We start from the raw sequence: 15,928 nt of genomic DNA, 5'->3' as shown, positions 1-15,928 counted from the left end.
CCTCAACATCACGAACCAAGGTCAACATCACACCATCCCACCTTACAAATAGTGTGATGTTTCCCCCTCCTGGGACGCCGAATGGTGGTTTGGAATCTCTTCTAGTCCATCCAGAAGTCATTGTCAATGGTTTCCCTGAACCCCTCCCATGTCCGACTTTTGCCTCTGCGACAGACAAGCAGACGGTACTCATCTGTCACCACTAAATTGAAGGTATCACTCCATATATAGTTTCCTGAAGCGTATTGTCACGTTTCCTTTCTGTCTTCCTGGCAGAAAATTGCACAGCACACGCTTAATTCCGACGCAGAACTTTGAAAGGCTCATGACGCCGTCAGAAGAGATGGCGTAGTGGCGGCACAGAAGCAGAAAGCAGCTCGAGCCACAGCAGAGAGAAAAAGCCGCTGGTTGCAGTCCCCTGTTCTATGGGTAAAAGTGCATCATTTTTTGGAACCTTTTGGAACAAATTAATAATAAAAACCAAGGTACCGTTGTACAACGAAAATGATTTAGATAAGGCTTCTGTTGTTTTCAAATTCCACCATTTTGTGCTTGACTTTGCTGCACTGCAGGAATAAACAGGATGACAGTGACAAGGGGACACTAAGGGAGTAAAGGCTGTGAAGGAGAGAGGAGCCGTGAATTTAATAAATGTGAGCTTAAATCAAGGGTAGAAAAAGGCAACGGAGGGCACGGCAGAAACAGTAAAAGAGAAGTGTGGGCATGGAGAAAGAGAATCAGTGAGGGCTCTCATGAGAGCACAGTGAGATGTGTGCAGCATGTCAATACAAATGCTAAGTCACTCAAGGGCTTCCAACCGGCTGCAATCTCACTTTTGCTTCCCCAGCCAAGCAGCGGTATTTCAACAAAGCGATGGAATGATTGCGACACACACAAAAGAGAGTATCACATTGCTTCATTTGGAAGACTTTATCATGTAATCAAGATGATTGTACGCGGATGTAGCCCCTAAATAGTCCAATGATCTGCTTTGTATATAAAACAGGCATGAATGTGAGTGTGAATGGTTGTTTGTCTATATGTGCCCTGTGATTGGCTGGCCACTAGTCCAGGGTGTACCCCGCCTATCGCTCAAAGACAGCTGGAATAGGCTCCAGCACCCCCACGCGACCCTTGTGAGGAAAAAGCGGTAGAAAATGAATGAATGAATGAATGTGAGTGTGAATGGTTGTTTGTCTATATGTGCCCTGTGATTGGCTGGCCACCAGTCCAGGGTGTACCCCGCCTCTCGCCCAAAGACAGCTGGGATAGGCTCCAGCACCCCTGCGACCCTTGTGAGGAAAAAGTGGTAGAAAATGAATGAATGAATGTGAGTGTGAATGGTTGTTTGTCTATATGTGCCCTGTGATTGGCTGGCGACCAGTCCAGGGTGTACCCCGCCTCTCGCCCAAAGACAGCTGGGTAGGCTCCAGCACCCCCACGCGACCCTCGTGAGGAAAAAGCGGTAGAAAATGAATGAATGAATCTTTCTTGTCAGCTTCCAAGTACAGTGGTAACTCAGTTAACATTTGCCTTGGTTAACATATTTTTTGGTTAACAAAATGTATGATACAATTTTGGGGCAAATATGGAACAAACTGTTGCAGTTGTGCTTGGTTTCTTTATGCATGATGTGCCCAAAACAAAATCTCACAAAGAAGGTGAAGACACTGTTGAATTCAAGAAAGAAGTAATCACAAAGTCTGAAGATGGGTTACCGATCTTGCCGGGATCGTTGAAAAGCCATCCTCAACAACAAGTACCATCTTGAAAAATAACAGCATAATCAAGTGAGCTAATGTTGCAAAATGGTGTTAACAAAACAGAGACCACAAACCAACTTCCATATTCCTGTTTGAGAAATTCACTTTCACAACAATGTTCAAACAACATTGTACCCACCTTTTCTCTTAGCAGAGCAAAACGCTGTCTGTTCATCATCTACCCCAGCAGGACCAGCAGCATAACTGCAGCATCAATAATACTTAGCTGCCTCTGCCTCGGGTCCCCTACGGGGATGCTAGGAATGCTATGTATTTATGAGGGTGTAATCTCCTACCCAGGTTCCACTGACACTGACAGGGCGAATCTTTCTCTGTGGGTGACCGGGTGACCCGAGATGGGTGGGGCGGTGGAACGGTTGTAAACCATGACAGCCGAGCAATGAGAAATGACAGGGTGGAAAGAAGGATGGGAAGGAGGAGGAGAGAGGAAGGAAGGCTGCGATGTGGAGGATCTACACAGGAAATGTACCACATCGTGGTTACATAAAAATATTCCCCCAGGGCACAAATGGAAATAATTGTTTTACCATCCACATACATGTATACATGCTGTCCTGTGGTTACGAACGGGTTCTGTTCCAAGACTGTCATGTGTGATGAGTTTTAGTGTCAGGACTTGTACGTACATTATCACTTTCAGATTGGGTAGCATAGGTTTTGCCGATCCAGGCTGCATTTAGAGTTGAAAATCACAGATATGACACGCATACAATGATGGAGAACTTGCTGACTTTAGTATTTGAACTGATTTGCCAAACCCATGTTTGTCCATTAAAGGCCACTGTGGCATACACCAAGTAGAGACCAAGTATAGCTGACATTGTGTGTTGCGACTCTGATTATGGACCCCTGATTTGGGCCTATTGTTGATGATGCAAAATGATGCAAAACGCAAATTGTACAAGTGACGTTTGGTATTAGCTAGGGGTGTCACAGTATCTTGTGCCGCAAGATTAAAACGTGACAAGAGTTCTCATACCAGAAATAAAATACCTAGTGGGCACGAGGCCTGGGGCGATACTAAATTAATTATTCACTCAATAAATGAACATGTACTCCATAGTTTTCTCTCGCCTCCAAACAGTCAGGAAGAAGTTTCAGCACTTTGGTGCGATTGCTACAGAGACCAACATCGTTTAGAGCAGTGGCCTCAAACTCGGACGCAAACAGGACGCTATTTTGAGTCCCTTGCCTTGATATGAAAGTTTAATTTTAGTGCGGCCCGTGTGTGTTTGATATGGATGCTATCATGAATAATAATTATTATTATTATTCATTCATTCATTTTCTACCACTTATCCTCACACAGGGGTGCTGGAGCCTATCCCAGCAGTCTTCAGGCGAGAGGCGGGAGACAAACAACCATTCCCACCCACATTCATACCTATGGTATAATTTGGAGTTGCCAATTAACCTAGCATGTTTTTGGAATGTGGGAGGAAACCGGAGTACCCGGAGAAAACCCACGCATGCACGGGGAGAACATGCAAACTCCACACAGAGATGGCCGAGAGTGGAATTGAACTCTGGTCTCCTAGCTGTGAGGTCTGCGCGCTAACCACTCGCCCGCCATAATAATAATAATAATAATAATAATAATTATTATTATTATTATTATTATTATTATTATTATTATTATTATTATTATTATTATTATTATTATTATTATTATTATTATTATTGTAAGATTCAGGATTGAAATGAAAGCAGGGGGATAAAGGAAACTCAAACTTTTAATATGACAGAATTAATTCTCATACTTTTCATAATTGCAGTCAAGACTGGCATGATGACCAGAGAGCTACGTTCCAATCATAACCTGTATAAGGTTCCTAAAATATTGTGACAGGTCAATAACACTCAATTATAATTACTCAGTTATTATTTAGCTAATATAAATATATTGTATTAAATCATGCAATAAATATTTTACAATAAAAATAATTTTAAAAATAATATTTGCAAAAATGAATCTTTTTTAATGACCTCTAATGGCCCAGATAAATTGAGTTTGAGACCCCTGATGTAGAGAGTCAGCCCTTTAGTCAGTCATACAGTTTCTTCGTCTCTGAGTGTAATTAAATTGGTAGATTACAAAATATTGTCATATATTTTATTGTAGTTTTCTTAAAAGCAATGCTAGTATCACCTCATACTTGTAGACCCAATCTCGTGTGTCATCTCGTGAACTGGCGGCACTGAAAATAACTATCCAGGTATAACCACTTTATAATTTTCACTGTATATCAATTTTTGGGTATGCTCGGATATCATCTCCCACAGTCAAGACAAAATGTGCCAGCTGTGATGGATTATGTTGTTTGCTGAAATATTTGCAAACATAGTTTTCTCGCATTGCTCCATGCCAAGCAGATGAAAGGATACATCCGAACACCACCTGATCTCGAGCCGATGGCCAGAATCTTCTGCACGGGGTCAAAGGCCAAAGCAGTGGGCTGGTAGGGGAAGCCATGGCGCACCGTCTGTAACATAAGACACACAAAAACAAAATATCAATAACAACAAACCTTCAGCATTGTTGTGAGGGTTATTCAGTGTCTGTACCCTTTAATGATTCTGCCAGCTGTGACATTCTACCATGTGGCGCCTTCATTGAAGCATTGCCATTTTGAAAGAAAGTTAAATGTTCATTTTGCAAACGTGTGACATTTAATTCAATGAAATAGCAGGATGGATGCCTCATGGCTGTATGTCAGCACCAATAATAGCCAAGAAAGTGTTTTCACAGGCAGCTCACTTGCATGTCAGAAAGCATGATTGCACCTCTTTGCAATCTGTTGACATTAAGGTGGAATGTAATAGGTTCTCTAATGCACCGATTTTTGTTTCAGAGTAGCATATTCTCTCAACGTAAGGTATGTTCAGGTTCAGGAGTCCTACAAGGTGTAATAGCTGCTACATACTCTAAAACTTGTACCCAACCGATCAATCTGCCAGACAATTTAATCGGTTGATCATAGCATTAGAGAATAATTGGTAATCAGCCAAAAGTTGGCCTATTGTCGGCATGTTAATGCTTATTAAATACAGACAATATGGTGTTATTCTTAGAAATGATAGGTCTCGACCAGCCCATTTAATCGTCCGATCTTAGCCATCGAAGAATAATCTGTAATCGGCCAAAATGATAAGGCTTATTTTTCACCCCCCAGAAAATGTTGTTAATTGTTTTTTATCAATGAACCAAGATGGTGATAATGACACTGCCTATGCAAAACATGTAAAAGTATTTACAAGGTATCGTAAGGATGGTATTTTTTGAACTGATATATCAGATCATAGCTAAATATTTTTTTTCTGCTGATATTAATATTGGCGTGCAAGTGAGACCTCATCAAACGGTCTGGAATTTCTTTCCAATTTCCTTCAGACTGCAAATATGCAATTTGCAATAGAGTGGTAAGCGCTGGTTACGTGAGGGGGGGGGAATTAGGTGTCTTCCTTCAATATTTCTAATCTAATATCACACCTCAGGAAAAATCACTTGGAGTCAGACGCTGCGCTATGCAGCACGATAATGATAGGAAGCAACTGGCGGCACTGAAAATAGCTATAACAGCTATAACCACTTAGAATTTCACTGGTGTAAAAAAAATCTACATTTTTATGTTTTTTTTTTTTTTTGCCTTTCCCTTGTGGTCTTGGAACGTACTGTAACTACACATAATTTACATGAAAGCCAACAATGGCGATGCAGCAGAATTTTGATGAGCTGGCATCTGATTGGAATTCAGATACAAAAAGACCTTTACAAGGTCAGCTTTCTTCTAAAAAAAAAATGGACAAAATATGTCTGATCAGCAAAGAAAGTAACTTCAGTGAGTGTGAACTGGCCACAGCAGTCATTTGACAAAACTTGACAAGGCAAAACATCTGAGATTCCCAACAGCTGTCTGCCATTAATCCTGTTACTTTCCCCAGTTGTGCCTCACTTATAGTAATCTACTCTGCAGGGTTGTATGTGAAGGCATGGACATTACCCGTGTAGAAAGGTATTAAGGCATCTCAATAATAAGTTTTATCTATGGAATCCGTGACAAAGCTGGAGGTGGTTTGTTTGCTCACAGAAACCGTGGGTTATATAACCCCTCCACTCTACCTCATCTCCGAGGCCTTTGAGCGGTAATTAAGCATGCAGAGGCACGAGTTTGGAAGGATAATATGAACGTCTGTGGACAAACAGAATGAAATGACTCAGTGGCGATCAGACTAGACGGAGGAAAATGAGAAATAACACAGAAAGCAATATAGAGGGCGGTGTGAGTATAAATGTGTGCTGTTGCTGTGCCTGCTTCACACTAATATTCCCATGCAAATCATACATTTAAGAGTGCACAAACATTATTAAGATCTATGTTCATTGTTGTGAATTAATTTGAAATTAATGTACACCAGCAAGCTGGAGAGGTGAGGAAAATTATCACCCCTTCGTGACACACTTTCTTAGTTTTTGTCTTTTTTCTCTGTTCCTCGTTTGTGCTCTTATTTTGTATTCACTTCCTGTGTTGCTCTGTTCTGTTTTCCGTTCCTTTTCATTTTCTCCCGCACCTGTTTTCAATTTGTGATTGCTATTTAGTTCAGGTGCGCGCTCCCTTCGTGGTCGGTTCATTGTCTTGTGTTGAGTTTGCCATGCTAGTGCGCCATCCTGCTGCATAGCGAAAATAAATACATTTTTACCTGCATTTGGGTCCTAATCTCTGCATCTCTGCACCCTAATCTCGAACCTTAAAATGAGCCTAAGAAACAACCCTAAGTTGTTTCTGAATGCCAATATTCATAATGAGCAAAAAACTGTTACGTGGATGCGGCTTTCTCTTATAGTATTGCATATTTATTTTATATTTCTTTATGTCATGTTTTGTTGTTCCTGTGTTGTTTCACTGTAAACAGTTGGAAATTTCCAAATAATCCACACAATCAGACTGGACTTCACACTGTACCCGGAGAAAACCCACGCACATCAGGGAGAACATGCAAACTCTACACAAAGATGGCCGAGGGTGGAATTGAACTCCTAGCTGTGAGGCCTGCGCGCTAACCACTCGACCGCCGTGCATCCATATAAAATGGATGGATGGATGTTGGAAAATAAATGTGAGTAGCCACTTGGGAGACACTTTTCAAGGGAAGAGTCGGCTCTCTTGAAAGACTGGCATCACTCATTTTAGGGTGAAATAATTTTTCTTCATTCAGATCCAATTTCTGAGAAAAAAAATTAAATATTCCATAAAGTAATGGTAATGGTTTAATTTCATTTGAACATCAGATTACAATTGAGTGCATCACATAATCAGTTCACAGTTCCACATGTCCAAAAGGAGTAGGAAGAAGCAAAGCTTATTAAATCCTACCCCTCCATCTGGTACTTTTACAATCAGTAATTGTTACATTTGTTCACTTCCTGCCTTTCTAATATAATTTAAGTTTTTGGGGTTTTTTTTAATTATTTTGTATTTTGTACTTTATTTATGTATTTTTTTGTCACATAGCGAAGTACGAGGCAATATGACCATCCAATGACATAATGGGTACCATAGTAAGTGTCAATGTAGTGATATATATAGCACATCATGACTGGTTCAAGACTCTTCATCCTTGTATTTAGCAAACATCAACTGCTTGTATTGTTTCTTGAATTGGCTCATCGTTGTGCATTGTTTGATTTCCTTACTCAATCCATTCCATAGTTTGATTCCACATACTGAAATGCTATGGCTTTTTAACGTAGTCCTAGCATATAAGTGTTTCAAATGTAGTTCTTCCCTGAGATCATATTTCTCCTCTCGTAGAGAAGTATTGGATGACATTTTTAGGTAATTGGTTGTTTTTAGCCTTATGCATTATTTTAGCTGTTTGAAGATGAACTATATCTGTCACGATCGCGCTAGGCGGTGTTGCGATGCGACCCTAGGATGCAGAGAGCAGGACCAAAAGTGCAGATAAAAGGTTATTTAATGCAAAATGGCAGCAGGAAAACCCAACATCCACTACAACGCAAAGACAATTCACAATGAAGCCACAACCGAAAGAGTACGCACCTGAACTAAATAGGGATAATGAAATTAGAAGCAGGTATGTGAAAAGAGCAGGGGTAAGGAAAACTGAAGGAAACAACAAAGGAAGTGGTTACCAAAATAAGGGCATAAAAACTGGAACAGAGGCAAAGAAGGAAACTAAGAGAGCTGTCACGAAGCCTGCTCGTGACAATATCAGTCAGTTGAAGTATTTGTGATTTTAGAAATAAGGAGTTAGTATGTTCTCAGTTAGCGAACTGAATTATCCTTACTGACCTTTTTTGCAGTACATTTAGCCAGTGAAGATTGCTTTTATAGTTATTACCCCGTATTTCCACACACAGAAAATATTTGTCCATTGTAAAAGTGCAAAGTTGCAGAGGTGTAAGTATCACGAAGGAATAGCTATTCAGAAAAAATGATATCGCTTCACTGAAGTGACCAAATTCAAAACACACACAGCGGAGAGCCATTCATGTACTCATATGTCAGTCTTGGCAGACACACACACACACACACACACACTCATCCTCTGGGACTTTCCACCAGACCCCTTTAGGTGCTCTGACCTCACTGGAGTGCACTGTTGCTGGGATACAGAATAGACACCCCCACATATACATACAGACAAGAGCGCCAGGAAGTGGATGAGCAGTACATTTGCTCTGATGATTCCCAGAGCAGCTCATACATATTGCAAGGCCAATGTATGGCGCTCTGCATCTGTGTTAGGTTTACTGTATCGGTATTTGTAAAGGACCTCCTTTTTTCCTCAGGTTTCTAACCTGTACATAGATGCTGGTACGGTTTCCAACATGCGCAAAATGGTCTCAGCCGTGAAACTGCGGTTGACCTGCCGCAAAGGACCCGTGTTACGGCTGCCGGGGGCTGTATTACATCAACTCAACAGCCGGAACCTTTCTTTTCTCTGTTGTGTTGTTGGCGCCTCTCCCCCATCCACACAAGCCTGATGTTCTATTCGATAACCCAGCCCATAAATCCTAACCCCAGCACACTAATATCACCTGATGCCACCCACCATTCTCCCTCTATCTCTCTCCAAACAGCGTTGAGCCGCAGCGACGGTCTAGACCTCTGCTGCTATAAATAGAAACCAGCGCCCATGTCTCTACCGCCATCCAAATGTACACAGAACAGCTATAGCAGCAAACACTGAAGATAATTAAAATATCCTCTTTTTCTAAGTGTGTCATAAAAACAACTAATGCTCAATATTTTTTGGGTTGCAGGTTTGATATCTTTTATCAAGTGTAAACCATTTGCTGTATTCATTGTATATGAACATCATTGAATTCATTCATCCAAATCTCAAAGAAAAGTGTTGCGATTAGAGCTGCAACAATTTGAATAGATGATTAATCGATTAACCAATTAATCAACAACTCAGCCTTGGTTGAGTGATGCTGGCTCCCAGCATGCCTTGTGGCACCTTTTTGTAAATAGGTGCTGCAAATCTGCAATGGACCTACATAAAATACATGTTTATGGATGTAATATGAGTTTAAAATTATTTTTGTGGGAAATGGAGTAAATATTATATTATAAAATACTTTTGGGGCGGCACAGCGGTCTAGTGGTTAGCGCGCAGACCTCACAGCTAGGAGACCAGGGTTCAATTCCACCCTCGGCCATCTCTGTGTGGAGTTTGCATGTTCTTCATGTGCATGTGTGGGTTTTCTCCGGGTACTCCGGTTTCCTCCCACATTCCAAAAACATGCTAGGTTAATTGGCGACTCCAAATTGTCCATAGGTATGAATGTGAGTGTGAATGGTTGTTTGTCTGTATGTGTCCTGTGATCTCCAGAATGTCAGGATGTGGATGTACTTTGGAAAGCATCCATACATGGCAATGAACGATTTTTTGATACAGAATCAAACGCCTTAGTCAGGTCGACCAAGACCATGAATAATGATCTGTGCTGTTCTCCACGCTTTTCCTGACCTTAACGTGTAATGAAGATCATGTTGGTATACATTAAAAAAAATAGCTTTCCTCCCACATTCCAAAAACATGCTAGGCTCATTGGCGACTTCAAATTGTCCATAGGTATGAATGTGAGTGTGAATGGTTGTTTGTCTATATGTGCCCTGTGATTGGCTGGCGACCAGTCCAGGGTGTACCCCGCCTCTCGCTCGAAGACAGCTGGGATAGGCTCCAGCACCCCCGCGACCCTCGTGAGGAAAAGCGGTAGAAAATGAATGAATGAATGAATAAAATACTTTTTTTTTAAAGTGCAAAAGGCTATCCTGATTTTAGTTTAATGTACACTCTTGCTGTATATTGTGTGATGCGTATCACACAGAACCAGACCAAACATGGTGCTGGAATGAGAGATGTCAAAGTGTAATGAATGTCTTATCGACACCTGCTATTCTGAATAAAATAAAATCTCTATAAAAACTCTATAAACTATAGAGTGTACATATATATATATATACTGTGTATATCATACCGCATTCATTTGCATGTGTTTGCATGTATTTAGTCTGACATGTAACTGCTTTTGCATAAAAGATTATGCACACCCTACAGACAGATACACACGGCACACAGCATTTGTCTGGCAGCATTCAACCAGGCAACCTCTTGGGTCAACTGAAAAGGTTAAGCATATGTTCCTTCCGATAAAACTGTGAGTTCAACAGCCATGAAAGCGCAATTTCTAAGAACGCAGTGCAGCGCAATATTGTTGGCGTGGGTGAGGAGGTGGAGATCGTTATGGTTTCCACAGGGGCGCCATGCAGAGCATTCGCTGCAGCGGAATATCTGTAATTAGATTATTATGTTACTTAACATGTTAACAGGCTTGATGTCTGATGGAGAATTTGGCTCCTTACTTATAAATGGAATATATTCATAGTTAGGCACATAAAGCCTGTTCATGACCTTATAAATATGTTTTTTTAACATTATCAGAGCCCTTTAGACATGAAATAGCACCCCTATATTATAAGATAAATTTAAGACAAAAATAAGACTCGTCCTGGAGTATGTTGCTGTAAATGTGTTCCAGTGTTGTTCCAGGAGAGTGGAGTGGCGAGCAATCGAAAAGTGATGTCGGGGGTTCAAAACTGACTTCTAGCTTGGCGTGGTGCGGTGCTGCAACAATTGCCCAGTGCACCTGTTGTGCAAAAGTTCAAACCTATCATAAAAGCCTCTTGTTCCAATGATCGTGACTGGTGCTTGTGTGTCTCACCCAACATTACAGTAACATTACTGAGACCCAGTGACCAGTGTATTACAATGTCTTTACAACGTCTTTGAATGCACCTTCTGAATGCACCTTATATTTGTACTTTTGTCATTCATTTAAACATTTTTATGCTTGAAATTCTTAATTTCAGCAAAAAAGTACACAAATTAGCACCAATATTTGACCATATTCAACCGCAAAACAGCATCATTTATTCATATATTTTGGAAAAACTTTGATTTTGGAAAAAAAATTTAAATTTTGAAAATTAAACATTTTTATGCTTGAAAATTCTTAATTTAAGCAACAAAGTACACAAATTAGCACCAATATTTGACCATATTCAACCGCAAAACAGCATCATTTATTCATATATTTTGGAAAAACTTTGATTTTGGAAAAAAAATTAAAATTTTGAAAATTAAACATTTTTATGCTTGAAAATTCTTAATTTAAGCAAAAAAGTACACAAATTAGCACCAATATTTGACCATATTCAACCGCAAAACAGCATCATTTATTCAGATATTTTGGAAAAACTTTGATTTTCTCAATTCTTAATTTAAGCAAAAAAAAAAGTACACAAATTAGCACCAACATTTGACCATATTCAACCACAAAACAGCATCATTTATACAAATATTTTGGAAAAACTTTGATTTTAGAAAAAAAAAATTAATTTTGAAAATTAAACATTTTTATGCTTGAAAATTCTTAATTTAAGCAAAAAAAAAAAGTACACAAATTAGCACCAATATTTGACCATATTCAACCGCAAAACAGCATCATTTATTCAAACTTTGATTTTGGAATTTTTTTTTTAATTTTGAAAAAAAAAGTGGCAAAAAATGCCTTGGTTTTCATAGGTTTCTTTTTTTGTCGGACATTATGGAACGGATTAATATAAAAAACTGAGGTACCACACTACATGTTTCCATAAATTACCAAGAGCCATTATACAAATGAGATTATTAATGCATTCACTCAAATTAATTAGCAAACAGAATTAGCGACATATTAGCGACGTATGCATCTAGTTGATGTTTCTCATGCAATTAAAATATATTAAAGTCAGCATATGGTCAAGAAAGTTTAACTGTGCAGTAAATATATGTAAACAGCATGCACAGTCTGCTTGTGTGTTTATCATTTATGTCAACAAATCAAGTTGCTGCAATTAGGAAAATGCCCTTGAACAATAATGAGGCAATGAATGCATGAAGCAAAGAGTAGACTGTCCTTCATGTAATGGCTAATTAAAATGATTTCACAGTGAAACAGGATTTTTTGTTTCGATACACATCAATACTTTGCAAGACTGTTACACTCACTTGAAGCCACATGTCATTAAAAGCACCGTGAATTACTGCAGTGCTTGATCAAGCATTACAAATGAGTGCACGGGAGTGGAATGCGAGGCTGTTTGAAAGGCTCAACTGATTATATTTGTACAGCATGAGGTGAGGCAAGCTGTCCCCAGCCTACAGACCAAGTGGACAAAGCGTGTTGGAAGCCCACACAAAATCAAACACAAGCAATTTCACTTTTCAAAAGCACACACAGCAATGTACGGAGATAGCATTGTTCCAGAAAAAAACCTATAGATTGTCCTACTTGGTTCTTTCTGCAGTAAAACATGATAAACCACCGCAAATTGTCACTGTACAGTATCTCTGCTTTGAGTTGTATTTTTAATGGGCCTTCAAATGCCTCTAAAACACAGGGAACACTTTTAAATGACAAGAAAATGACATAATGGCAAAGTGGTCTGTGCAGACAGGGCACTGGAGGAGATGGCTGGCAAAACAAGAGATGGATCATTACAGATGGATCATCGAGTCATTTTGGTTCGATGTCCATCCCTAATTAATATAAAAGCCCTGCCTTTTGTTCACCTTCCACTTCAATGTGTAATTTATCCAGTAGTACAAAAGTGTGTTACAAACAAGAACATTTAGGGCCAACATAATCTGCGAGAAAGCTGCTAACAGCAATCTTTGTGAGGATATTTTGGAAGTTTTGGCAGAAAAGGTTTATCATATAAATAACCAATATATTCAACATTCAACAGCATAATGTAGGGAGGTTGGTTTGGACTACTTGAGTTAGGTTATGTACGAAATTTACTTGACTGCACTTTGGTCATTTATTCATTTATTTTCTACTGCTTATCCTCACGGGACTCACACGCATGCTGGAGCCTATCCCAGCTGTCTTCGGGCGAGAGGCGGGGTACACCCTGGACTGGTGGCCAGCCAATCACAGGGCACATATAGACAAACAACCATTCACACTCACATTCATTCATTTGTTCATTTTCTAGCGTTTTTTCCTCACGAGGGTCGCGGGGGTGCTGGAGCCTATCCCAGCTGTCTTCGGGCGAGAGGCGGGGTACACACTGGACTGGTCGCCAGCCAATCACAGGGCACATATAGACAAACAACCATTCACACTCACATTCATACCTATGGACAATTTGGAGTCACATATTAACCTAGCATGTTTTTGGAATGTGGGAGGAAACCGGAGTACCCGGAGAAAACCCACGTATGCACAGGGAGAACATGCAAACTCCACACAGAGATGGCCGAGGGTGGAATTGAACCCTGGTCTCCTAGCTGTGAGGTCTGCGCGCTAACAACTAGACCGCCGTGCCGCCGTGCCGCCCCACTCACATTCATACCTATGGAAAATTTGGAGCGGCCAATTAACCTAGCATGTTTTTGGGATGTGGGAGGAAACCGGAGTACCTGGAGAAAACCCACACACTCCACACAGAGATGGTCAAGAGTGGAATTGAACTCGGGTCTCCTAGCTGTGTAGCCTGCACGCAAAGCCGCACTTGTCGGATGACATAAACAACATAGACAACCCAAATACGTACACACCAAGCATCTTTTGATTCATTTTTTATCCAAACCAAAGTACCCGTGATGGAAAACTCGATTCTTATGAGTCACTCATGAAAGTGAATTGGGTAATTTGTCACAAAGTAAATGTCCGGAAACTTGCATATGCAAAACAAGTCTCTCTATCCAGACTCACCCATCACAAAGCACACATCTGTCTATTGGCAGCCAAGCTGTGGATACTTCAGGGGCACCCATGTTGCAGTTCCAATTCAGTGAATCTCGCATCTTCCTCAAGGACCCATAAGTCGGTAAGTCTTTGTTGAGTACCCGCGAATCAGTGAAACCTGAGCCTTTGTTGAATAGCCGTGAATCTGTGAAATCGAGTCGTCTTTGAATACCCATGAGTCAGTGAAACTCCATTCTTTGTTGATTAACTGTGACTCATTGAAACAGGAGTCTTTGTCGAGAACCCTGATTTAGTGAAACTCGAGTCTTCATTGAGTACCTTCAGCGAATGAAACCTGCGTCTTTATCGAGTAGTCTGAGCCAGTGAAAAGTCAAGTCTCGGTAAGTCAGTGAAATTCAAGTCTTTGTCGAGCACCCGTTGAGTAACAGTTGCACAATTAATGACCTAGTTACCTGGTTTCCATTTTTAATTGAACTAGCCATAGCAGGGGTGAGACCCAATTCAATAAAAACAGGAGACTTGTGAATATTTGTAACAAGCCCTAAAAAAGAGGGTTGTCAACATGCTATTATAATAACTAACACATTTTTAATATTGTACATGATATATGTCAGAATAGGGCGGCACGGCGAACGAGTGGTTAGCGCGCACACCTCACAGCTAGGAGGACCAGGGTTCAATTCCACCCTCGGCCATCTCTGTGTGGAGTTTGCATGTTCTCCCCGTGCATGCGTGGGTTTTCTCCGGGTACTCCAGTTTCCTCCCACATTCCAAAAACATGCTAGGTTAATTGGCGACTCCAAATTGTCCATAGGTATGAATGTGAGTGTGAATGGTTGTTTGTCTATGTGTGCCCTGTGATTGGCTGGCCACCAGTCCAGGGTGTACCCCGCCTCTCGCCCAAAGACAGCTGGGATAGGCTCCAGCACCCCCGCGAGGAAAAAGCAGTAGAAAATGAATGAATGAATATGTCAGAATAGTGTTGCAAAAATATCCCCAAAAAATCAATTCACAGTTACGCAACACTACTATTTATGGCTATACATTACTCATCATGAACCTGAATTTTAATATACAGCAATCAACCGTCTTCCTTGGTGCAAACATCAGACACCACAACTGTTTGAAATGCACAGCAATCTTCCAAACTCTGACAGCCAGCTGCATAGACAAAGTCATTTACATGTATCTCATCGCCTACAAATACTAATAAATCATAATCCAGGCATCAATCAAAGTAAATCACCTCTACAGCACCTTAAATGGTACAAAAGGCGAATAAACATCTCAAACATATTTATGACTGCAACACCGTGTTTGTATTCCAGCAGTATATTGACATGTCACAGAGAAACAACAGTATTGTCGGTATAAATCTTGCAGAAATATAATATATAACACTTGCAAAATTGCAACGGCACAGGAAATAGATGAAAATACAGTGAAGGGTATCTTCAAAGACATTGTATCTCAATATCCAAACACATTTTGAATCACATTAAATAGAGCAAAAACATGACATATAACACAAAGGCTGCAAAATAAGAATCCAGATAAAATCACTGTATCAAATATTCATATTTTACAATCCGTTCCTTATATTGAGCCTGAGAGCGGTAACGCAAACTTCAGAAAGAAACAACGCGGAGTACAGATGCCCTGGTTCAGTGGAGTCAGCTGGTTTGACTCCAAGTGCTCCAAAAGTTATAATGCGTCAAATTCCCTCAAGAAAGAGCCCGTGTTCCATCCCTGACACAGCAGCTGTCACTGAACTGCTGCAGTAAACTTGTTCCTGCGTTAACAAAATCAAGAGTCTCTCTGCTATAAAAGTGCTCACGCTGATTAAGTCAGTTGT

At 40.3% G+C, this 15,928-nt stretch overlaps 1 protein-coding gene across 13 annotated transcripts in view; it reads right to left on the bottom strand.

Annotated features, from left to right (window-relative positions):
• Positions 1–15,928, bottom strand: part of stxbp5l (syntaxin binding protein 5L) — a 169,717-nt gene that overhangs the window by 140,191 nt on the left and 13,598 nt on the right. For all 13 annotated transcript variants that reach the window (XM_058082203.2, XM_058082207.2, XM_058082204.2 and 10 more), the window contains exon 2: positions 4,170–4,267. In XM_058082203.2, the coding sequence (XP_057938186.2) occupies positions 4,170–4,267 (98 nt within the window). The remainder of the gene's footprint in view (positions 1–4,169; positions 4,268–15,928) is intronic.

The sequence above is a fragment of the Doryrhamphus excisus genome, linkage group LG12, assembly GCF_037039965.1.
Source record: "Doryrhamphus excisus strain RoL-2023G ecotype Guam linkage group LG12, RoL_Dexc_Guam_v1.1, whole genome shotgun sequence".
NCBI lineage: Eukaryota > Metazoa > Chordata > Actinopteri > Syngnathiformes > Syngnathidae > Doryrhamphus > Doryrhamphus excisus.
This window is presented reverse-complemented; position numbering and strand designations above follow the sequence as displayed.